We start from the raw sequence: 23,918 nt of genomic DNA, 5'->3' as shown, positions 1-23,918 counted from the left end.
AGCTGTGTCCCCTTGGGCACACCCCGTGTCTCCCCCAGCCCGGGGCTCTCCCGCCCTGTCCGGGGGTTTGAACCCCCCGGGAGCGACAGGAGCGGGGACAGCGGGGAAGGGGACACGGCCCCGCTGTACCGCTAAATACACCGGGCATTTGGCACATGGCACCCCCGGAGCAGCGCCGGGTGGGGACAGCAAGAGGGGGCAGGGGGAGGCGCAGGGACCCCCGCCGCCCCCGGGCTTTATGGCCATCCCCTCCGCGCTCGCGTTGTCACCTTGCGCGGCCGAGGAGCCGCCGCGCCGGGCCGGGGATTGGTCGGCTAAAAATGCCGCCCTAATCTCCGAGCTGATCTTTACCCCCTCCCTCCGCCCCATCTGCCGCGACCTGCCCGCGATGCGCAGCGCCGGCCCCGGGAGAGGCTCCGCCGCTGTCCCCGCGGCCCCGAGGTACGGCGGGGGGCGGAGGGCTGTCCCCGGGGGGCACAGGGGATGCCGGGCATCGGGGCGCTGTGACAGCGCTGTCCCCTCCGGTGTTTGAACCGAGTCCGCGCCCTGCGCTGGGAAACGAACCCGCTCCCGACCCGTGTTAAGTGATTTCCAACTTGTGCCGGACCGTGCCGGGTGGGGAACGGGAGGGAGCGAGGGATGCGCCTCATTCCTGGAGCTGCCCGGTGCCATCCTGAGGCTCTGATACCGTGTCATCCCCTCCTTTCTTCCTTTCGGGGGCAGCTGGGTTGAAGCTCCCACAGGGTGACCCCCAGGATGCTGCGACAATTGCGGCATCCCTCGGGAGAAACGCACACCCCTGCTCGTCCTGCGGAGCAGGAGCTGTCCCTGCTGGCCCGGACACGCTGTCCATGGACACTGTCGCTGTCGCTGTCCCTGTCCCTGCCTCTGCTGCATCTCCTCCTCACAGCTCCTGCACCTCCTGCCTCGGAAATGGCAAAGCAAGTGCTTTGCTAAACGGATTAGAGCTTTCCCGGCAGCCTCCCCGGCTGCTCCCGCATCCTGCAGCCCCCGCATCGCCTTCCCTGGGCAAACCCCATCCCTAAGCCAAAAGTCCAGGTCGAGGCCGTGGCCGCAGCACAGCAGAGATCAGGCACTGCGGCTCCCAGCGCGCCCAGCCCCGAAACCCGCGCTGAAACCTTGAGAGTCCTATGCACCTCCTGGGGTTTTGTGTTCTCTTTGCATGAGCGCAGAGAAAATCGGGGAATTCACCAGGCAGCGGCTCGGCTGATGCTGGAGGTGCTGCCCTGCCCTGCCTGTGCTACCCTGGCCGCTTTCTCTCCCTCCTCTCCCTCCTCTCCCAGGGTGTGCGGCCGCCGGAGGGGCTGCGGCAGGACGGGAGCGGGATTTAACCGTGAAAGGATTGAGGGAAAAGAGCCCAGGCACTGGCAGGGACCGACAGTGACGTGCACAGGGCAGGGCGAGAAGAGAAGGGACATCAGCAAAGCGCGTCAGCACCAACCAGGGCCGCGTCCTGAGCCCAAAGCCTGGGCTTGGCTCTAAGTGGGATCCCCCTCGCTGGGAATGCCCTGTCCCCAGCTGTGCTGCTCCCTGCCAGGGCTGGATGGAGCCAGGCTCCTCCAGCACAGCACCTGGCACAGCTCTGCCCAGGGACAGACTTTGTCCCAGGGCTGCCAGCCTGGCCGGCGTTTGTGCAACACCTTGAAGGCAAACTCCAGACCTGCTGAGCTCCTGCGGACGATCCTGGAGGAGGAGAGGCCACATCCAGCAGCCTTGCAGGGGTAGCCAGACCAGTGTCCGGCTGCCCCCGGCATGGCACAGCAGGGGAGGCCAGAGGCAGCGAGCCCCAGCACCACTGTGGTGGCCATGGATGAAATGTATGGGCTGCTCAGGCAGCTGCCTGCAGCCAGCTTCATGCTGCTTCCCAGGAAAAATGGAGCCTTTATGTCCTGGCCCCAGCCCCTTCCCCGGAAGGGCTCGGAGGATGCCCCGGCCAGTCACAGGCAGACAAGAAGGGGATTGTTTCGGTGGGATTTGGGTTTCTGGGAGCACCTGCCACGCGCGGGGCCCTCCACAATGGCTGCCTGTCTGCCGCAGAGCCGCCAATTATCCTCCGCGGCTAATTAGAGATGCAAAGTAGCGCTTGCATTCTCCCAGCTCCCCGGAGGGCTCCTGGGACCGGCGGCACATCCGCAGCGGCGACGCAGCCCGGGCACGGGGCGAGCGTGGGGCACTGGCCTCATCCGGCCCCTGGAGCCCCAGGGAAGAGGCAGTGGAGGACAGGAATGGGCTCGGGATGCCTGGGATGCCCTCTGCCCCCACCCACACCAGTCTTCCCTGGACCGCCCACGGGCTCTCCCATTGCTCCCAGAAACAGCTGAGCCCCATAACTCGGGGCTCTGCCGGGATTTAGGAAACACGTTTTCCATCCCTTGCTGGGGAGGCAGGCGGGAGATGGCTGTGCTCGAAACCCCCCCATTCGTGCGAAGGCCGGCACTCCTGCCTGGGTGATGGGCAGGCGGCTGATCCCTAGTGGCATCTCTTCATTCCTGCCCGCTCTGGCTCCAGCAGCCGCCGGGATCACGGTGTGGGCTCATGTGCTCTCCGACTTCTCCGTTTGTGCTCATGGAGCTGTAATTCCAGAGCGGCAAGTGGCCCGATAAATCAGGGCTTATTTCCTGCCAATACCGTCTGCTGCTTCCCACAAGGAAGCTCATTTACAGGAGGAGAAGTGACTTACCACTGAAAACAGTAAACGGTGGGATGGTGAGAGCCGGGGAAAAGTTTGTCGTGACCGAATTTTTGGTGAAAGAACCGAGGAGGCAGAGCTCCCACCTGCTCCCATCATGGAACAGCCCAAGCTGCAGGGCAGGAGACCTGAGCTGGTGCCACCTGCATAGACCACAAAGCTGGTGGCAATGGTTCTTTGCCCTGGGGAACCCCCCTAAGTCATTGAGGTCACCATCCTGGACAGCATTTGTCACCTAATGTTTAAAGCCAAGGACATTTTCCTCTCTGCAGCAGGGATGCTGTCAGGGCAGATGGCAGCTGGGACATCCCAGCAGTGCCTGCAGTGACCCTGTGCTGAGAACTGCCAACTCACTGCTTGAAAGAGCCATGACCAGTTATTCAGCACCCTCCAGTTCCTCACCCCGAAATGCCAACAGGCTAAGATCTCCCTCTCCTGAAGGAACCACCATCCATCCCACTTCTGTTTGGGATTAAATCACCGGGGTCTCACCCCAGCTGCTGCCGGGCATGAAACCTTCCGGGGGCCATTCTGTCTGGCCATGAGGTGGGCTGGCTCGGGTGGCACGGGGCTGGAAGGAGCCGGAAGGCAGGCGGGCTGGAGAGCCCCACCGAGCTTCATTAGGCAGTCGAAGGCGCTTGTTAGGGGAAAGCTGAGCCGGCGTCGGAGGCCGGCAGAGCCCCCCGGGACCGGGTCGCATTCTCTGGGCAACCTGATCCCGGCGGCGGCGGCCCCGGCAGCCTCATTACTGCAGCTTCTGCAGCGGCTTCGGTTACTCGCCTGGACGCTCTCGTCTCCTGCTGGCTTTTAATTTCTCTGACATCCCCCGCTCGCGGGGGGATGCAGGCGCAGTGTCGGGGAGCCTGTCATCACCCCCACCCGCATCCTGCCTGCTTCCCGACGGCTTCCAGCCCCCTCTGCCCCCTGGAATCCCATCCCGTAACAAGCCCCGGTGACCTCGGGCATGAGCCCCGGGGCTTGGGAGGAGGCAGATGGGCAGATGGCAGGGAGGGAGAGCTGCCCCGCTCCCCTCCGGGAAGCCTTGGGGGATGCAGCCCCCTCACCCCCTTCCCCAGCCCTGCCGGGGGGAAAAGGCTGTTCCTGATTCTCATGCCAGCCTGTTCCCAGCTGGCACATTTGGCAAGAAGGCGGCACCGGCTGCCTCTCCGAAGGCGTTTTGGGGTGTTTGTTCCTGCAAAAGCTGTGGCTCAGCCCCAAACCCCCCCTGCAACCGCGGGGGTGACAGAGAGGTCGGGGCAGCAGCCGAGGGAGTGCGCGGCTGTGCCCCGTCCCGTGCAGGAGGGAAAACTATCCCCGGGGTAGCAGGAGCAGGAACCCCGGGGGGGTCCCAAAGAGCCCCCCCGCCCCGGGAAACGAGTCCGATTAGGCCTCAGTGGAGCCCGGGGCCCGACCCCGGCACCCAGCCCCCCCAGGCCGTACCCCCGGGCCGCAGCCCGGCCCCGCTGGGTGCCCTGGGCGAGGGTCTGGGGCCGGCGGGTCCTGCGGGGGCTGGCGGCAGTGCGGAACCTCGGGGTGGGCGCGGACGCGGGGATTGGGGGGGTCCATTCCCCCCCCCCCCATCCGCCCCCCCCCGATGATTTTCGCAGCAGCGGCTCCATCCCGGTTGCCATGGCAACGGGCGGCTCGGGCAGGCGCGTGCCCGCGGCCGTGCGCGCCGCCGCTGCCCGGCGGGAGCGGAGCGAGCGGAGCGGAGCGAGCGGAGCCCCGGCCCCGGCCTCGGGCCCCCGGCCCCCCCGGCCCCCCCGGCGCCCGGCAGGTGAGCGCGGCCCCCGCGGGGACAGCCGGGTCCACTGCGGCGAGGAGGTGCGGGACACCCGGTGCCTTGCGGGAATGGGTTCGGGATGCCGGGGTCCCTTGGCGGGATGGGGTGCAGGATGCCCTGGTTCCTTGCGGGGATGGGGGCACGGCGGGGGGGATGCTGTGCAAGGAGGGGGCAGTGGGGCATGGCTTTGCACCCCTCGGCAGGACGCAATGTCCCCTGATCCCTTCTGCAAGCCAGGGAGGTTGGGGGGGATCTATGACCTTCACCCCCTCTGTGTGTCCAATGGGGTGCTGGGGAAGGGGACACCCCTTCTGCAATGCCGCACTCCGGGCTTGTGCCTCAGTTTCCCCATCTGCAATTAATGGGAGGAATTTGTGCTGTCCCTGTCATGGCTGTCCCCCTGCCCAAATAAACACCTTACCCCATCGCTGAACCCCCTCCTTTCAGCAGTGTCATCCCAGCTTCTCCCTTGCTGCTCGCCCCATCTCCCCACTTTCCTGTCCCCTCTGGCTCCAAGTCTGCTTCCCCACCACAGACAACTGAAATTCCGCTGTCCCTCCACCTCTCCTGCTCCCAGCAGCCCCATTTGCCTTCTGTCACCACCAGCTCCGGGTCCATCCCACCAAGGCTCAGGGGACGGGACCCCCGTGCCAGCGCGTGACGCTCCGCTTCCCCCCTCCCTGATGCGGAAGCGGGGTGATGGCACCGCCGTATCCTCCACCATCCCTGTTTGCCACTTCTGGGCTTAATTGCAAACCTCATCTTTGGATTTCTGCCTAAACGCGGCTCCCGGGACCGCACAAATCCCTGCTCGGTGTCCGAGCAGCCTTGTTTACCGCGGCGAGCCGAGGCGGCAGGATGAGACAGAGCTGCAAAGCTGGGCAGCCAGTGGAACCCCCAGCTGAGGATGAGCCCCCTCTCCCTTTCCCAGCCTGAGCACATTCTCAGGTTGGCGATCCTGCTGCTGCTGCCCCTCCCGGGATCCCCATCCACATTCCCCATCCGCATTCCCGGCGCATCCGCTGTCCCTGAGCTGGGCTGCAGGCTCCCCTGGAGAGACTCTTGCGTTATCCGCAAATGCCAAGCAAGCTTCCAGAAATTTTTACACAAGGCTCCTAAAATCCCTAGAAGATTAATGGGTGCCCTGAGCAGGGGGATTTTGGGAGCACAGGGGGAAGGGGAAGGTCTCTGCAGAGCCCACATGAGCTGTGAAGCAGATCACTGCCAGGGCTTGGAGCAAATGCATCTCCCCTGGCTACTGCAACCAGGCAGCACCTGGCCCCCGGTGGCCTCCCGGCTGTGCACAGGACACAAGGCTCCTGGTACTGCTCCTGGATCACTGAACCTCCTTTCTGGTTTGGGGGAGCCCACAAGCCCTGACCCCCCAGGGTCCAGCAGGTCCCCAGGCCTCAGATCCCCCCATAAATGCAGATGACCCTGATGGAAACAAGGGGGCTTCCATAGGCACATTCCACCCAGGATTTGTTGGAAAAGTGGCTCCCAGAAGTTTCCCACCATTACCTATGTGCCCCCTCTAGGGTCCTGCTGCCCTTGCAGCCACCTCATACACTGCTGGAACACCAGGTCCCAGGCAGCCCTAGGGTGCTGCTCTGGCTGAAATCCCATGGAGAATCACCCACCGTTCTGGATTTGGCTCTTAGCCCAAGGGCTCCAGCCTTGCTCATGTTGCAGCCAAAGGGGTTTTGCCAGGAAATGCAGGAGGGACCCTACATGAGCCTGCTCCCATGAAGACAGTACCCTGGGAGGGCCCAGGCTCACCACCTGCCTGGCATTGGGCTTGTTTTTGGGGCAGGATGGATGCTGAGGCTGCTCAGCCCCGAGCCCCGGGCGCTGCTGGTGTGGAGCTGCCAGTGTGAATCAGCAGCACTCACTTAACCATTTCCTCACAGGGTCCACATGGGGGTTCTGGAGGGGGCCACACCACAGCCAAACCCCTCCATGCTCCCTGGCTCCCTGAGCTCTGACCCTTGCCAGCCCCAGGAGCGTTTTTCTGCCCCAGCCCTGGGGTGGGAATCCCACAGCAGCTCAGCTGGGTCAGAGTTGAGCAGCAAACCAGGCACAGCTCCTGCAGCTGCAAAGCCTCTTGTAACACGTCGGTGTCGTGGGTTTTCCCTGGGACCTGCTGCTGTGCCTTGGCCACTTCACCTCCCATATGTGGCCACTTCACCTCCCATATGTGGCCACTTCATCCCTCATATGTGGCCACTTCACCTCCCACAGGTGGCCACTTCACCCCCCATATGCGACCAATTCATCCCCCATATGCGGCCACTTCACCTCCCATGTGTGGCCACCTCAGGCCCTGTGTGTGGCTGCAGTGGGAGCAGCACATGGGCCCTGGTAGCTGTGGTGGATGCAGCAGGGCAGCCCCAGAACATGGTGGGAGATGCTGTTGCCAGGCTCCTCTAGACTTTCTCAGCTGAATCCATTTGTCTTTGCCACGAGTGGTTGTCATGTGGCCACAGTGGTGCATCACGGTGGCATTGGCTCTGCACCCTGAAATGGACCCTCAATCAGTCCTGTGCTAAGGGAGAGCAAATGACCTTTCCTGTGGCCAAAATCCCAAGGCCCAGCCCAGTTGCTTGGATTCCCACAGACCAGTGCAGCTCCCAGTGTGGCTTCCCCCTGCTCTGGCTGCTCTCAGCAATGGTCACTCACCCACTGCCATCCCAGCAATGGGGCTCACACCTGGTGTGAACCTGCCCGGGGTCAGGATGGGGACAGGTATGGGGACACCATCTCGCTCTGTGCTCTGCTCCTCTCCTTGCAGTGCATCTGCCACCGTCCTGCCTTGGCCAGGAGCTCTGTGCAGCAGAGGAGCCTGCACCAGAGGCTCTGCAGCCACTCCTACCCTTGGTCCCCACCAGGCTCAGCCAATGTGCCCAGGAGTGTGACATCCCCATCCCTGCTGCTTGGCTGCAGGAGAGATGCTGGGTTTGGGACAACAAACACACCCGGAGAGAGCAACCTGGGGACAGGGGACAGCAGGACTTGCTGGGGACGGGGCTCTGCCAGCCAGGGCTCTGCCATGGGGGTGCAGGCAGCTGCCCATGCCCTGCCCGCAGTGTCAGCAGCACCAGCCTCTGCATTGCAGCAGCCTCCTGCCTGTGCAGGGCCACGGCCACGGCCTGGCCCCCACAGAGGGCAGAGACCCCCCTGCAGCAGCAGGGCAGCAGGAGCTGCCTGGAGGGTGAGGAGAACCGTGTCAGTGCTCAGCGCTGAGCAGGCTGACAGGAGAGACGCGCAGGGGGGCCCCTTCTGCAGGAGCAGCCCAAGGGCACGTGGAGCAGGAGCTGGGACAAACTCCATTGTCACTTGATGCCAAAAGCTCCGTGGCTTCTCCCTGGCAGCTCCATGGAAGCGAGGGGCCAAAGCGGAGCCCCCCGGGCCGAGGGTACCCAAGCAGTAGCGCATGGCTGGGGCTGGCAGCTCTCCACGCCGCGGCTCGGCCGCCGGCTCTGCAGGCGCCAGGCATCACCGCCAGCCGCCCTGATGCGAGGTGATGGGCTGTGCCAGCAGGGCTGGGGGCTGGCAGGGGCTGGCAGGGGGCTGGCACTTGTGGCACAGGCAGCCGAGGCGGCCTGGCATGGTGCGGGCACACACACGTACGAGGGCGTGCGAGGATGGTCGCGCGTGGGGTGCGTGGCAGGAGAGTGGCAAGGAGGCGGCAGCGTTAGCTGGGAAGTGATGCAGAGCCAAAAATAACCCCGGGGCTGCGGCTCGGACCAGGTAGTGACTTGGAGAGGGAGCTGCGGCAGCCACGTCCACAGTGCCCCGTGGCATGAGCGGCTCGCTGAGGGAAGCTGGGGCTGGCACTGTGCCCGTGGGTCCTGGGGTACACCCAGCCATGGGTGTGCTCCCTCCCTACAGTCCCCATTCCAGCCCTGGCACGCTGGGGCTGTCACCCTGAGGGTGCCCTTGCCGTGCCAGTGCAGTGTCTGCAGCAAAACCCAGGGGCACAAGGACTGGGCACTGCGCTGTGCCCGCGGCTTTCAGGGAGACGATGCACTCAGCACCTGCAGGCTCCCCTGGGGCTGTGCCACCAGGGGCTCTGTCACCACTGCAGGTGCACCGGGGCAGCCTGCGGGGGCTGGGGTGGGGAGGGCGGTGCTGTGGTGCCAGGCAGGAGCAGTGGTGGCACTGTAGGTGCCAAGGACAGTGGCCATGCTGTGGGTGCCAGGCAGGAGTAGTGTTGGTGTTCTGGGTGCCAGGCAGTGACAGTGATGGTGCTGTGAGTGCCAGGCAGTGACAGTGGCAGTGCTGTGAGTGCCAGGCAGTGGCAGTGATGGTGCCGTGGGTGCCAGACAGGAATGATGTTGGTGCCGTGACTGCCAGGCAGTGGCGGTGGCTGTGCTATGGCTGCCAGGCAAGGTTGGTGATGATGCCACGGGTGACAGGCAGTGGCAGTGGTGGTACCATGAATGCCAGGCACAGTGGTGCTGTGGGTGCCAGGCAGTGACAGAGGCTGTGCCGTGGGTGCCAGTAGGAGTGGTGGCGGTGCTGTGGGTGCTAGGCAGGGACAGTGGCAGTGTCGTGGGTGCCAGGCAGTGACAGTGGCTGTGCCGTGGGTGCCAGTAGGAGTGGTGGTGGTGCCGTGGGTGCCAGGCAGGCGCTGGCGCCGCGTGCTGCCAGCTGCAGGGGGACGCTGCTGTCCCCCATCCATCTGCGTCTCGGCGGCTGAGCGAGGGACAGTCATGCGTTTATTTTTAACCGTCTGGGGAGGGTGGAGGGGATTGGTGCCTCCCTGGTTATATCACTAAATCCCTGCCAGGCCCTGTTAGTTCCAGCACAGCGAGCCCTGCGCGCGCTCCAGTAACTGTTTGAGGTCCCCATTCGCCTGGGGCCATGCCCTGCCCCAGCCCGGGGACACCTCAGGGCCAGCTGTGCGCACAGCTGGAGACCGTGGGCACTCTCCAGTGTTCCCACAGGACCCTGTGTCCCCAGCCCTGCCCTCCCACTCCACGGCAGGGCACAGGCAGCCGGGCCTCCCTCTGCCCATTCCACCTCCCCAAGGAAGGGATGATGTGTGAGGTTCATGGCCAAATCCCTCTCCCCAGCCCTTTTGGGGACAGGGCAGGAGGAAATTTGAGCTGCTCGTGGCCACCTTGTCCCCATCCCGGTGGCAGATGCCGTGCAGGATAGCCCCAGTGCTTTCCTGTGGAAACATCGTCCAAATCCAGATCAGGATGAGGAGAATGCCTGGAAACGGCCACCACAGTCCTCGCTCTGTCCCTGTGCAATGTCACCCCCAGCACCAACCCCCTCCCAGCCCTCAGGAAAGCAGAAAAGGGTTAAGCCTCACAGCAGGGACACGTGACGCTCTGGGGATACCGTTTTTCTGAAGATCAAGACGGATTAGGGTGGAATATCAGGATGAGAATTTCTTGGGCAGTGCATCCCCTGACCCAGCCACGGCCCCTCGCCCAGCAGCTCCCAGTGCTGAGCCAGGTCTGGCACAGTGAGCGCCCACTGTGCTGCTCCCTGCTACTCCCTCCCAGCACCGCTGGATCTGGGGATGTTTGGATGGCACCAAGTGTGTGATGGGCACTGCAGGGGTCTGTGGGTCCAGAGCTGGAGCAGGCACTGTCCCCTTGTCTGTCCCCCTTGTCTTGCCCCACAGAGCTGTTGGCAGGAGGAATGGGGGTCTCGTGCAGCCCCCATGACTCCCCTCTTCTGTCCCCTCAGTGCATGAGGCTGGTGTTTGCCCAGGAAACCCCCAGCTCCTGCTCTGACCCCCGAGGCAGCGCCAGGAGCCATGTCGGGTTCCTACGACGAGTCGGCATCAGCTGCCGAGGAAACAACCGACAGCTTCTGGGAGGTGAGTCCTGGTCCTGGCCATCCTCTCCTCCCACAGACCCCACTGCCGTGTCACACTGTGCCCCGGGGTATCCCCTGCCCTCCCTTCTCTGCCTGAGAGCATCCCTGCTGTGGTGGCTCTGTGTCTGAGCTGGCTCTGCCCAAGGTCTCTTGGTTGTCTCTGAGTGACAGAGGGGTTGGAGGGAGTTGAGCTTGAGCAGCCCCAACCCAAAGCTCCATCTCTGCACCCCCAAATTGCCGGATGGTTCCCCTGTAGCCACCCCAGGCCAGCTGGGGCTGAGCCAGGCAGGATGGTCACAGCCCCCACACCTGCCTGTCCCTGTGCCCATCCCAGGTGGGGAACTACAAGCGCACAGTGAAGAGGATCGATGATGGACACCGGCTCTGCAATGACCTCATGAACTGCGTGCACGAGCGGGCCAAGATCGAGAAGTCCTACGCCCAGCAGCTCACTGACTGGTCCAAGCGGTGGAGGCAGCTCATCGAGAAAGGTTCCATAGCTTCCCCGGGGGGAGGGGTTCCCCAGGACACCTGGGTCCCTGTGTACCATTACAGCCTCACCTGGCAGAAATGGAGGGGGTGAGGGCAGTGGGTGACCCCCAGCTGTCCCCTCGGCCCCCAGGTCCCCAGTATGGCAGCCTGGAGAAGGCGTGGGCCGCGATCATGACGGAGGCGGACAAGGTGAGCGAGCTGCACCAGGACGTGAAGAACAGCCTCCTGAACGACGACTTCGAGAAGGTCAAGAACTGGCAGAAGGACGCCTACCACAAGCAGATCATGGGGGGCTTCAAGGAGGCCAAGGAGGCTGAGGATGGCTTCCGGAAAGCCCAGAAGCCCTGGGCCAAGAAGCTCAAGGAGGTGAGAGAAGCACAGAATGTCCTGGGGCATCTCTGTGTGCCCAGGTCCAACTCTGTGTGCCCAGTCCAGGCTGGGAGAGATGCGTGGCACCTCCCCACAGGCAGAGGGATTGGCAGGGGGCTGTGACTGCTACTCTGATGTCCTTTCCCTGTCCCCCCCACAGCTGGAGACAGCCAAGAAAGCCTATCACCTGGCATGCAAGGAGGAGAAGCTGGCCATGACCCGTGAAGCCAACAGCAAGGCAGATCAGTCCAACACTCCTGAGCAGCAGAAGAAGCTCCAGGACAAAGTGGAAAAGTGCAAGCAAGATGTGCAAAAGGTGCGAGGCACTGCCCCGTGCTGGACACATGGGGTGTAGGGCAAAGGAAACCAGTGGAGATGGCCATCACATCCCTTTCTCCACCATCAGTTCCCATTTTCCCATCCCTGTGCTCCTGGAGAACGATGAGGACTTGCAGGCAGTGCTCAGGGGAGTGTGAGCTGGGCAGGGATTTGCCCCATTTTTGGGGGCTGATTTCACCCACTGAAGCTCCTGGCTCAGTTTGGGCTCCCCAGCTCTGGTGACCCCCAAACCAGACCTCAGCACCCAGAAACGGCCTCTGAGGGGCTCGAGGTACAACCAGGGTCCCTCCTGTGTTTTTGCAGACTCAGGAGAAGTACGAGAAGGTGCTGGACGAGCTGAACAAGTGCACCCCGCAGTACATCGAGAGCATGGAGCAGGTCTTCGAGCAGTGCCAGCAGTTTGAGGAGAAGAGGCTCAACTTTCTCAAGGAAATGCTCCTGGACATCAAGAGGCACCTGAACCTGGCCGAGAGCAGCAGGTAGGGGCAGAGAGTCCTGGCCACCAAGAGGTACCAGAGTGGCAGGAGGCTGTGCAGGAGCCTGGCGCCCCCTGGTGCCTTGGAGGACACACGACCTAGCCCCAAGTGACACAACCTGGGCATGTCCCTGTCCCACACTGTCCCCAGGGGTTCACCCTGACCCACAGCCCCCCGAACCACGTCTCTCCCCTCAGCTATGCCAATGTGTACCGGGAGCTGGAGCAGACCATCCGCATGTCGGACGCACAGGAGGACCTCCGGTGGTTCCGCAGCACCAGTGGCCCCGGGATGCCCATGAACTGGCCCCAGTTTGAGGTGAGGCTGGGAGCCCTGGCTGGGTGCTGGCAGCCCTGTGGGGCAGCCAGGCACTCAGGGGTTGGTGACTCTGTGCTTGCAGGAGTGGAACCCGGACCTGACGCACACGATAACGCGGAAGGAGAAGCAGAAGAAGGGCGAGGGGGTGGCCCTGACCAACGCCAGTAGCGCGGGCGACACGGGGGCTCAGGCGGGCGAGCGCGGGAGGTGAGGGCCGGCAGGAACGGGACGTGCCGCGACAGGCACGGCCTTTACCTGTGCAAGCATTTGGGGATGCGAGATGTCCTCGGTGACAGCCACCCCTCCCTGTCCTCCCCTCCCAGCGTGAGCAGCCACGACCGCGGGCAGACCTACAGCGCCGAGTGGTCCGACGACGAGGGCAGCAACTCCTTCAACACCAGCGAGGCCAACGGCGGCGCCAACCCCTTCGACGAGGAGTCGGCGGGGAAGGGCGTGAGGGTGCGGGCTCTGTACGACTACGACGGGCAGGAGCAGGATGAGCTCAGCTTCAAAGCAGGTACGGTGCTTTGCCGGTGCCAGGTAGGATGGGGCTCGTCTGCTGGAGGTGTGGGTGTGAAACCCCACAAATAATTTCTGAGCTGTCCCAGCCCTTCACAGAGTTGAACGGTCAGAAAGGGGAAGGCAGAAGCTGAGCCCAAAGAAGGGACAGGAGCAGTGGTGGGACAGGGCATGTGAGGGCTCATGGGTCACCCCTTGCTTTTCTACCCTACAAACTGGTGTGCCCAGGATGAGTCCTGCAAACCCCCAGCAGCTCCATCCCAGGGAGAAAAAGGGAGTGGGAGGATTTCCAGCACCTGCAATGAGCTCTTCCCTTCCACCTTCCTCTCCAGGTGATGAACTAACCAAACTCGGTGAGGAAGACGAGCAGGGGTGGTGCAAAGGGCGCTTGGACAACGGGCAGCTGGGGCTGTACCCCGCCAACTACGTGGAGGCAATCTAAGTCTTGTGGTGTGCTCCTCGTCACCGTCAGCAGATAAATCCACCCTCCGTTGTCTCCATCTCTCCACCAGCCAACCAGCCATTCTGCCGTCTGGTCCTTCACTCCTCACCCTTAGAGATTCAGACATATTTTCCGACCAAGCTTTTATTTTTTTAAGAGTTGTCTCCGAAGAGTATTTTGCATAGTCGCTTTCTTCTAAGATAACGTGAAGCGGAAGATGACGTTGTCCGTTCGTCTACGTTAGTTGAATTTTTTTTTTTTCTGAGCGAAAAGCCGATACCTCAAGATCTTAAAGCCCAACCAGTGAGAGCTTCTGATTGGTTGGTTTTTAAAGATACTGAAATCATGAGCCGCCTTCTGATTGGCTGGAACTGTTCCGAAATGCACGGCGCCGAAGCTCCTGGGACCAACCAAATTCATCCCAGAAAACCAAGAGGGATTGGAGTCTGACTCCGTTGGTTATTTTTTTGGTGTTTCCATGTTCTCCCCAGTTCATCCTCCCGCCCCGAGGGAGGGGGTGAATGCCCCCTTCAGCCCCACGGCCATCCTTGAGATGCCCAGGTGAGGTGGGACCAGCCCCGCCATGGAGCTTGCTGGCATCTCCTCAGCTTCCTCCTCCTCCCGGCTGGGCTCTCAGCACACCTGGAGCGGGCGGAGGCTCCCGAGCCGATGCCCGGTCTGTACTGCAGGGAGCAGCATCGCCCTGCGGGTGGGCAGGTATCCAACGCACACCAGATCCAGGTGAGATGGCCCTAAAATCCGGAGCAGGACCCAGCAGGGCCCAGGGCTGCTGGAAGCACCTTCGTGCCCAGCCTGGCATAGCGAGGACTGCCTTGGGCACTGCTGGGCACGGTGCCCATCCACCCCTTCCTGAAGAGAGGCTGGAGCAGAGCAGGGACGGGGGATGTGCATGGCCCAGCCTTGCCGGGTGCCGGCAGGAGCTGCAGCCGGGGGAGGATGGCTCAGGAAACCCAGCCCAGGCAGAGCAGCTGCCTGGCAAAGACGGCCGAAAACAAACACGCCAAGGCAGGAGAGTGGCCGCAGGCTTTGCCCTTTGCTTGTCCCCACGGAGCTCTCCTGCTCCTCCCCTGGGCTCTGCCCCCGTCCCGCAGCTCCCCCGGCTGCTGCCACCCAGCACGGCCACCCCCTGCCTCGGGTGTGTTTGCCATCCCGAGCTCTTCCCTTTGGATCATCTTTCATTTCTTTCCATACCATCACCCTTAGCAGCATCAATGCCATCGGCTTCCCGCACGCTCCTCCTGCTCCTATCCTGCCCCCTCCGTTGGTTCGTGAATTTTTTGGCCCCAGGGATCCAGTGTTCTCGTGGATGCAGGGGAAGCACCGTGTGCTGGGCACGGTGGGCGGGAGCCATCCGGCCCCTGCCAGGTACCGGAAAAAAAACCACAAAGTCAGAAAAGACCCAACCAACCACCTGTCTCAGCAATGCACCCTGGTTTTTGTACATTGATTGTGTAATTTAAGAAGTATATATATAATATATATATCTCTCGTGATTGTATTTCCGTGGATACAACAACAAAAAGCAGCAAGAGAAAATAACCGAGCTCTGTCAGCGTCCTTGGCTCTGGGGTCTCCTTTGCTGTGCGTCTGTCTCACCCCCGGGGGGGCAGCTGGGGTGGCTTTGGACCCCCAAGGCACCCCCAGGTATGGCACCCCCACCCCAAGGTTTTGGGGAGCAGCAGGATGGGGAGTTCAGATGCATTGCTGGGGGTTGGGGGGACAAGGGGAATAGACACTGCCTTTGGGGACTCCTGTGCCACTGCTGGACAAAGCCTTGGGAAACCCACGGAGGGCTCGAGTTATGCAGGTTTTGGGGCCATTCCAAGCACCAGCCCTGACCCAGCGTTCTCCTGAGCCTGTGAAAATACTGGCACAGCAGGTTGGTGTCACCTCCTTCCCTCCCTCACCCTGCCAGAGGACCTGTGAGTGGGACACAGGATCTGGGGCACCACGGACCCATCCTCACAGTGCCCCCGCACTGGCTGCGTCAGCCACACACAGCAGATCACAAAACACACTGCTTTTTTTTCTTTCCCCCCATTTTTTCGTTTTTCCACCCCCTTTTCCAAAGGCCAGGGCAGTTTTCCTCCTTCCCCTGCTTCTCGTTGCCCTCCATCCCTCCTGCCAGGATGTGAGCAGGGCTGTCTGGATCTGCTGCTCTGGGAGCAGCACGGAGCAAGAACAGAAGGGAAAGGCAGTAGCTGGCACTGGTAGATTTTTTAAGGGAAACAAAAAAAAAAATCAAAAGACCAAGAACCAGGTGTTTTTCCTTTTAAGCTCCCACAGAATATCCCTGGAAGCCCGGGCCACCCCTCGGCATTTGAACCTCAGCCGCAACTCATCACCAGCCAAAACCGAAAAGCAAATAAACAGAAAAACCTATAATATAAAAGATCAACATTGCCAGGTAACTCTGACTCTGGTGCAATGAGCAGGTGAAGCAATCCCCAGCTCTCTGCCCCAGTCCAGCCTCGGCGGATCACACTCTGGATTTATTGGGCAGAGGGAAATGGCAAAGCTGCCATCTTCATTCCCCCAAACTCCGGAATCAGGCAGTCCAAGTAAAATCTGAATTAAGGGAAGAGCTTTGTGCCAGGGCACAGAACCTGGGGTCTTAGGAGGACTCTGGTGGTCCTGTGCACAAGGATGAGGGACCCAGCTTGGGGATGTGTGCACAGCCCCACACCCACATTTACAGCTGCCCCCTTTGCAGAACTCCCATTTGCAGCCCTGAATCCCTGTGAAGGGGAGAAGTTGAGCATGTCCTGGAGTGAAAACCAAAGGGGGGATGCACCTGGCCCAAGGGGGTGCCCACAGTCCCCAGTGGCACAGCTCCCACGGCAGGCAGCACCCTCGGTTGGTGCTAGGCTTCTCCCACAGGGATTGGGACAGGACCCCACCATGAGCAGCAGTGGGTGTCCCTGTCCCTGTGGGTTCCATTGTCTCAGCTCATGCCCCAGGCTTTTTCCTCCCTGAACAATGGCTGGGGTGAAACCACCTACAGCCAGAACCCGGGAGGGAAGAGAGGAGGGAGGACAAGCTCAGGCACCGTGCCCACCCTTCCCACGCGAGGCGAGGGCTCTGCACAGTCCTTGCAGGGCCTGCTGGAGGTGAGGGGGTCCCTGTGTCCGTTGCCAGCAGGTCCTGGCAGGGGAAGCCTCGCCCCGCAGCCGAGGTCCTTGCTGCTGGCAGAGGCTGGAGCAGAGGGAGGCAGCCAAGTTCCCCCGTCTCTCCCGGAGCTCAGCCGGTCCCGCCGCCGCTCACACCGGGTGGACGAACTGGTAGACGAGGCGCTGGGAGATGTCGGGCTTGCGGATGATTCCTTTCTTGTAGTACTGCCGGATGGAGCGGCTCAGCTTGTCGTAGTTCATGGCCGGGCGGTTCTTGCGGATGCCCCATAGCCGGGCCACCTGCGCCGAGTCCTCGATCTTGAAGATGCCTGGCAGGGGAGCGGGGCACGGAGGGTTACAGCATCCCCTGCCCCACCTCAGCCCCCCAGCGCCCGCCCCGGGGCCTCTGGAGCATCCCTGCCCACCTTTGTCCTTGTTGAGCCAGCGGATGAAGCGCCCGTAGTTGTGCGGTTTCAGCAGCAGCTCCTTGAGGAACTGCCAGAGGTGGATGGGCTGGCCGGCGCAGGACGAGTCCACCTCGCTGTCTGCCCAGCTGGTGTCACCTCCTGCCACGGGAAAGGACGTATGAGAGGAGGGAAGGGACAGACCTCGCTGCTGTGCCCCATCCCAGGGAGCTGCAGAGTCCTCAGGGAACCCCGCCCGACGCCAGAGGGTCCCCCGGGCTCAGCCCAGGCACTGGGTCTGCAAGCTTTGCTTTCTGCTCCCTGTCTTGGAGCAGGGAGGACACCTCAATCCTGCCCTTGTGCAGCCCGCAGAGGTGCAGGGGGTGTGGGACAGGGCCAGTGAGGGGTTGGAGCCATTTCCCCTTGGCAGGATTTTGCAGAGCGCCGTGGGGCTGCTCTGGGGCAGGGACAATGTAACCACACAGATCCCACAGCAGCAGCTGCTCCAGTGCTCCGGATAATTGCAATTACACAGGGAGGGACCCCTCAAGTCCTCCGGACCTGCCCGAAGCACGAGTGGGGCCAGCGGAGCTGAGCCCATACAGAACTCACCGCAGTATCTCACATCTCCAGGAGCAGCCTTCTCCTTCATCCAGGCGGCTGGAAGGGAGGAGCGGGGTATCAGGGGGGCATCTCCTGCTGCACAGCATCGCCCACCCTCCCCAGCTCCCTCCTGCTCCCTGGCACCCACCAGACTTCCAGATGTCGAGGTGGGCGTGCAGGATGTCGCCGCAGGCGGGCGAGCGCTGGCAGAACTGCTCCTCGGACATGGCACACAGGTCCTTTCCCGACAGCTCCTGGAAGGACTTCCCGATCTGCGGCAGCCGGTACTGGTGCTCCGTCCACAGGATCCACTTCTGCACATTCCCGGGGCTCCAGTCCGTGGGGTCTGGGGGCGAGGGGGGTGAGTGTGGCCAGGAGCCGTCCCCTCCTCCCATCTGCTCTCCCCAGACCCTCACACGCGGCTGCAGCCCCCTGGAACCATCCCCTTCTCCTGTGGGGGAACAGCCACGCTCCTCCAGACCCCTACATGCAGCTGCAGCCCCCCAGGAGCCATCTCCTCCCTGCACAGGGAGCAGCCACGCACCCCCAGACCCTCACACAGGGCTGTAGCCCTCCTGGAACCTTCCCCTCCTCCCGTGGGGGAACAGCCACGCTCCCCCAGACCTTCAAATGCAGCGTGGCTTTGGCTCCCACGCCAGCACATCCCTCCCTGGCCGCACCCACCTGCGGCGATGTTGAGGAGTTTGCAGGCTGTCTCGATGTCCTTCAGCACCTCGCCCACCACCATGCTCTGCACCTGCTCCAGCGAGTGCTCCTCCAGGTGCAGGCTGTCCTGCAGGTCCCCCTCGGGCCCCAGCCCCAGCCCCTGGCTGTCGATGATGGGACATTGCTCCGGCTCCTTCCGCGCCTCCTCCCGCCCTCCCTGGCTGCTGTGGGACGCTTCCCCGGCGCCCTTGGTGGCCCAGGCCGTGTCCTCGGGGTAGAGCATGTCGAAGTAGTGCAGGCAGAAGGCTGGCAGGGGCTGCTCGGGGGTGCTGGGGGGGCTGGGGCTCTCCGGGCAGCCCCAGCTGCGGGGGTCGGGGTCCCGCGGGGGTGGCAGCAGCGCGGGGTCCGGCCAGGCGAGGCGGCCGGGGGGCAGAGTGGTCAGCCCGGGGCTGGCACTGCCCATCCCTCCGCTCAGCGCCGGCTCCAAACCTGCCAGGGGGAGAGAGAGGAGCAGAGCTCAGCCCGGCACCGCTCCTGCCTTCCCGCCCAGCAGCCAGGCACAAAGGGAGGAACTAAGCCTGTTAGAGGGGAAAAACCCTCCAAAGAGCCCCACTGTGCCCCGGAGCCTGCAGATGAGTGTGGGGTCAGCCATGGCTGGGGGGGGCTGTCCCCGGTTTGGGAGGATCAACAGCTGCAGCAGCAGCCAGCAGGGAGAAGGAGCTCAGGGGATGAGCAGGACCTGGCCCCTGTTCAGGGTCTGGGTGTTTGGGGTCTCCCCAGGGTTACACCCCAGGCTGGCAGCAGCTCAGTCCCAGGTGGAGCTGAGGCCTCGGCAGGAGGAGTGGGGGACACGGGGGGGCTCCTCAGCTCGTGTACAGGACAGCCCTGGGGTGGCAATGGATGCCTCAGCCACAGGGACACATTTCTGAGCATGGAAAATACTCTCTGCTGCTTCCACCTGAGGCAAAACAGCCCCCAGACCCAAATCTCCCAGGAGGGACCAGGCCCAGCACCACAGCACCCAGCCCTTGGTCACTGCTGCCAGCCCTACATGAGAACTTTCCTTGCAAGACAGGATAATTGCAATTACCTTCACTGTCTTGCAAGAGAAACTACCCAAAATCAACCTGTCCCCATCTGTCTCTGTATGCAGGGAGTCCCAGAGGCCATGGAGAAGAGGATGAACCTATTGAATTTCCATGGCAACACCAGGGAATGGCTCCATCCGTGGACAAACCTCCCTAAAAACCATCCTGAGACTTCGGGAAAGGGAAGCCCCGCCAGGGAGAAGCTGTTGAAGGGCATGGCCAGGGCACTGCCCAGCTCCTTCACCTTCAGCATTGTATTTTACAAGAAGAAGAACCATCCCAAATTGGTGGTTTAAAAGCAGAAAAAAGAGCTTTAGCAATGAGAAAGGAGCGTGCAAAGCTTGAAACCCCTCAGGACACCAGGCAGCCCCGAAGGGGAACAGGGGGCAGTGGCCAGGGAAAGGGGGTGCCCTGTTGTTCCAAACCCCAGCTGAGGGTAAAAGATTTAAAAGACATAAAAGGAAAAGATCCCACAAGGTTCCTCCAGGCAGAGCACAGCCCCCAAGCACGGGGGTGGTCAGAGAAGGAGGGACACTGGGGACCCAGCCCCCTGTCCCATACTCAGAAGGGAGTTAATGCAGCTCCTGAGGAGTCAGTGCTCCCAGGAATATGGGTTTTGAAGTTCTGCATTGCCTGCACCTGCGGGAGGCTAGTCACTTCATCCTTGGAATAGCCCAAAGAGCTCAGAAAAACCTGTGGAAGAGCCAGGGACACCTAAACAGCACCATAGCAGCCTGAGCCTGTGGGCACCTGGGGAGGGACTGTGGGTTCCGGAGATGGAGCCCACATCCCTGGGTGGTTTTGGTGGCACTGCAGCAAGGAGGAGGAGAGAGAAGAGGCTACTCAAACCCTCTCCTGGTCTGGGACTGCCTCCACCATCCAAACAGTCTCCCTGAGAGATGGTGCCTGCTTCCAAACCTCTCCTTGATTTGCTCAGGATTAAAAGAAGAGCTTTGGGAGATCAGTCCTAAATCCAGCCTCACGCTGCTCCTGGCACAAAAGGGAAGTGGCAACAGCTTGTGCAGCTCCTGCTGCTGCACAGATCCATGGGGATCTCTGGGGAGGGGACGGGCCCCTCGTTCCCAAGGCCTCTGGGATGCTCTGAGGTCATGGTTCATCCTCACACATGGAGGAGCACGGCTGTGATCCAACCTCGGGAACACCACAGGATGGACAGCCTCAACCCCATCTTCCCCCTCATCCTGTTCCCCTCCTCCCAGCTGGGACCAGAGGGACCCAGTCCCTCGGGAAGTGTCCCCAAAAGCCTGAGCTGTGCCCCACCAAGGGCACTGTACTCTCAGGGCGGGGGCCGCTGTTTGACTTTCTCCCGCTCTGGCACGCTGGCGGCCCGGCTGGGTGGGACCTGTTTGCACTGAGAAGCCACTTCAGGTGGCCTTTTCCCCCCTTTCCCTACCCCTTTTTGCATTTCCTTGGAAAAGGAGAGCTGGAGGTGCAGCCCCAGGTGCAGTGGCCCACACGGCACCCAAACCCTTCCCCTTCGCTGGCCGAGCTGAGGCAGGCTGAGCTGGTCATTGCATCAGCCTTGGCAGACGCTCCCTGGCCGCTGCTGCTGCACGGGCAGTCCTGGCCCCACGGGGCTGAGATGGGGCAGTGGGACGGGAATGGGGTGATGGGGCTGGGGTGGGGCTCCTGCACTTCTCAGGGCACGCAGCCAGCAGGAGCCCGGGGCTGTGGGTGGTGCTGGGTCACGGCTCAGCTCCACAGGACCCAGCCCCACACAGACCCTGCAGCCGAGGGGGAAAACGATGGAGCCAAGGACCCCCGTGCCACCCCGAGCTCTCCTGGAAAGTGCAACCCACCACGGCTGAGGGTGGGACACGGGCACCAGCAAGGGTGGAACGCTGGGATCAGCCCTTGAGAGTGGGGAAAAAAAAAAAAAAAGAAAAGAAAAAACAAATTCACCCACCCCTCACCCACGAACAATGGGTCCGTTAATTAAAATCAAATCTGTGGTGGAACAGGTTGTGCCAGAGCGCCGCTCGGGAAGCCCCGTGGGACCGGGAGGGAGGGAGGGGAGCTGCCCACAGAGCCCGGGATGTCTCCCAAGTCCCCGGGCACTTCCGAAACCCTTCCCAGCAGCCGGGGTGGGGGGCCAGGGCCAGGCAGGCTCCAGGGTCACCTCCAGCCTCAGGCTGGGGACAGGGATGTGCTATGCTGTCCCAGGAGGAACTGGGGATGTGTGGGACCCAGAGCTGTTCCAGACTCCCCAGAACAGCCTGAATTAAGCAGGAAATGAGACCTGGGGTGCCTGCAGAGCCCAGGGCTGCAGCAGGCACCCAAGTGGGTGTTCAGAGGCTGCTGGCAATTTGAGATCCTGCCAGCAATGTCCCACGCACCCTGCAAGCCCCAGTGACAGCTGTGCCACGTCCTGCTGCCAAACCCTGTGCCACGCACCCTTCTTATCTCTGGGTGGAGGAAGGAGGATTGGCCAAAACCTCCCCACAGCCAGGGCAGGGACTGGGGACGGCGCTGGGGGGCTGGGGAGGTGACAGTCCGGGAAGCTGGTTCTGGTGTCTGCATGGGGACAGGGTTGGGGACAGGGTAAGCCCACGCTGATGTACCCCCAGGGGACGCAGCCCTCCCTGGAGGCCCTGGACCCTCGGCTCCCCACCAGCCTCCTCCAACACCACCGAGGTGCCCTGGCTCCTCCTGCCGTTACCTGCATGGCTGCTGGCACAGGGACCAGGTGTCCCCACGAGTCCCCACGCCCCGGGTCAGGCTGCCCTCTCCATCAGCGCAGGGAGGCAAACAGCAGTGCCAGGGGACAGGCACAACCTGCCAGTGACCTGAGCACAGCCTGGTGCTCGGTGTCCCCCCGGTGAGCAGCAGAGCTTGGTGTTCCCCATTTGGGGCCAGGGAGCCCCTATTTATAGCAGCACCTTCCCCCCCGTGCTCCCAGCCCCAGAGAACACCGGTATTGTGGGGATTTGGCACCCTCACAGCGTTTGTGTTTCACTAACCGAGCAGAACCACAAAAACCAAACCCACAGCCAAAGTGACTTTAGGGCTGACAAAAAAAAAAAATCCCAGCAGGAAAGCAGCTGGGACAGTGCAGGTCTGGAAAAGGGGTTCAACTTCACGGAGACACCCCAGAGCTGACATCTCCTCAACAGCCACCCAGGATGCTCCATAAAGGGTCCCTGCTGCTGGTTTGTCACACAGTGCCCCAAAGCTGATTGTCCCCTGCCTGGCACAGGGGCTGGTGGGTCCCAGCTGTTACCAGGTGGCCTCAGGAGGAGCCAGCCCCAGGAGTCCTGGCTCCATCCAGGAGGAGCAGGAGGAGATTGCAAAGACACAGAAATAACAAATAGCAAATCGCATTTCATTTTGGGTGACACCATCCAGAGAAATGCCAGGAACCTCGCACCGAGGGACAACCTGTCCCTGTTTAAGGACAAACCGACACCTGAAGGTGCAAGGAGCTGTGGGATGGGATTCAGACGTGAGACAGCACCGTGTCCATCCCAAACTGCTGCCAAGAGCAGGAGCCCCTGGAGAGAGGGAAGGTGGGCTGGGGGGTGCTGGGGAGCCGGGGGTCGTGGCAGCGGGGACGCCTTACCTGGAGGGTGTGCGAGCTCAGAATCCACATGGATGCCAGCGCAGGGTGGGAAGAGCCGTCCCGGTGGCGCTCGGCGCGGTGTCTGCGGGGACCATGGCCCCAGGTGAGGTGTCCCAGCCCCGGCGGGGAGCGCGGCCGGCAGCACCGCGCCCCGCTCAGCGCCGGCTCCGCGGCAGCACGGCCGGGCTGAGCCGCATCGGCCCCCGGTGGGCACCGGCGGGGTGGGGACAGGGATGGGAACGGGGCACCCCGCGTGGCTCCGGGGACAGCAGAGGGACGAAGCCAGCGGCGGCTGTGTGAGGGGAACGCCGGCAGTGAGTGTCAGGGCTCAGCCAGAGCCTCCTTTGCCCATTATATCCAATTCCTTCCTTATTTACCTGAACAAACAAGCAGTGCTTACCTCAGCCGAGGTGTTTGAACAGCCCGGGCCGGGTTAACCCTTGGCAGGTGCGTCCAGGGCGGGCTCAGACCAGAACGGGCATTGGGAGGGGAGAGGGGCAAACCCGGGCACCGTTAACCCCTTCCCAGCCTCACATGGGATGAGACAGGGACAGGGACAGATACCTGGGCCCTCCTGGAGCCAGACCTGCAGCACAGAGACCTGCAGTCAGATGTGTGAGTGGCCATGGCATGACATCACTCCCAGAGCAGGCTGGGCCGTGCTGGGACCTGGAGCATCCCTGAGGGATACCACGGGAGCATCCCTGGCCTGAACCCCAGAACCATCCCCTGCCCAAATGCTCCAGGGATGGAGCCTGGGAGTGAGGGTGCACTGCTGGGAGTGAAGGGAGCCCCTGACAGCCCCCAAACCCTCCCGCCTCAGGGACACAGCACTGTCTCCTGCCCAGGAGTCCGTGACTGCAGCATGGGGCACGGGGGCACAGCCAGAACGTGCTGCACTCCAGGCCCGGGTTGTCCCCACCGGCATGAGCAGGAAAAAGCAGTTCTGAGCAAGACAGACACCGAGCTGGTATTTATTGTCTTTTTTTTTAGCACATGAAGCAGGCAGGGCAGTTCAGGCAGTTCTCCTGTGCACGTAGCGCTGCCAAAACCAAACTCCCCCGTGCCCTAAAAACCCACGTCAGAGCAAACCCCACCACAAACACCCACGGGTTGGCCCCACGTCACCACGTCCCCACAGGCACGTGGCTTGTCCCCAG

At 62.4% G+C, this 23,918-nt stretch overlaps 2 protein-coding genes across 2 annotated transcripts; one reads left to right on the top strand and one right to left on the bottom strand.

Moving 5' to 3' along the window:
- The first annotated feature begins 347 nt into the window (after positions 1-347).
- Positions 348-14,864, top strand: PACSIN1 (protein kinase C and casein kinase substrate in neurons 1). Its single transcript, XM_014872625.2, has 10 exons — positions 348-441; positions 10,200-10,332; positions 10,666-10,822; positions 10,954-11,189; positions 11,353-11,508; positions 11,835-12,010; positions 12,205-12,325; positions 12,408-12,532; positions 12,649-12,842; positions 13,177-14,864. Exons 2-10 carry the CDS (start codon positions 10,270-10,272, stop codon positions 13,284-13,286), a joined length of 1,338 nt encoding a protein of 445 aa, XP_014728111.1. The 5' UTR covers positions 348-441; positions 10,200-10,269; the 3' UTR covers positions 13,287-14,864.
- Positions 14,865-15,569: 705 nt separating this feature from the next.
- Positions 15,570-23,349, bottom strand: SPDEF (SAM pointed domain containing ETS transcription factor). Its single transcript, XM_014872727.2, has 6 exons — positions 22,759-23,349; positions 18,109-18,579; positions 17,573-17,770; positions 17,434-17,481; positions 16,843-16,983; positions 15,570-16,746 (listed from the first exon to the last, which is right to left on the bottom strand). Exons 2-6 carry the CDS (start codon positions 18,551-18,553, stop codon positions 16,568-16,570), a joined length of 1,011 nt encoding a protein of 336 aa, XP_014728213.2. The 5' UTR covers positions 18,554-18,579; positions 22,759-23,349; the 3' UTR covers positions 15,570-16,567.
- Positions 23,350-23,918: the final 569 nt, after the last annotated feature.

Source organism: Sturnus vulgaris, chromosome 29 (assembly GCF_052056855.1).
Source record: "Sturnus vulgaris isolate bStuVul1 chromosome 29, bStuVul1.hap1, whole genome shotgun sequence".
NCBI classification, from domain to species: Eukaryota; Metazoa; Chordata; class Aves; order Passeriformes; family Sturnidae; genus Sturnus; species Sturnus vulgaris.
This window is presented reverse-complemented; position numbering and strand designations above follow the sequence as displayed.

Coding starts and splice junctions, on each gene's coding strand:
- PACSIN1 (XM_014872625.2), top strand. CDS start 10,270: ATGTCGGGTTCCTACGACGAGTCGGCATCAGCTGCCGAGGAAACAACC. Junction 10,333..10,665: donor CAACCGACAGCTTCTGGGAG/GTGAGTCCTGGT, acceptor TGCCCATCCCAG/GTGGGGAACTACAAGCGCAC. Junction 10,823..10,953: donor GAGGCAGCTCATCGAGAAAG/GTTCCATAGCTT, acceptor CTCGGCCCCCAG/GTCCCCAGTATGGCAGCCTG.
- SPDEF (XM_014872727.2), bottom strand. CDS start 18,553: ATGGGCAGTGCCAGCCCCGGGCTGACCACTCTGCCCCCCGGCCGCCTC. Junction 17,771..18,108: donor ACTCCTCAACATCGCCGCAG/GTGGGTGCGGCC, acceptor CCTCGCCCCCAG/ACCCCACGGACTGGAGCCCC. Junction 16,747..16,842: donor CTGGCTCAACAAGGACAAAG/GTGGGCAGGGAT, acceptor CTCCCCTGCCAG/GCATCTTCAAGATCGAGGAC.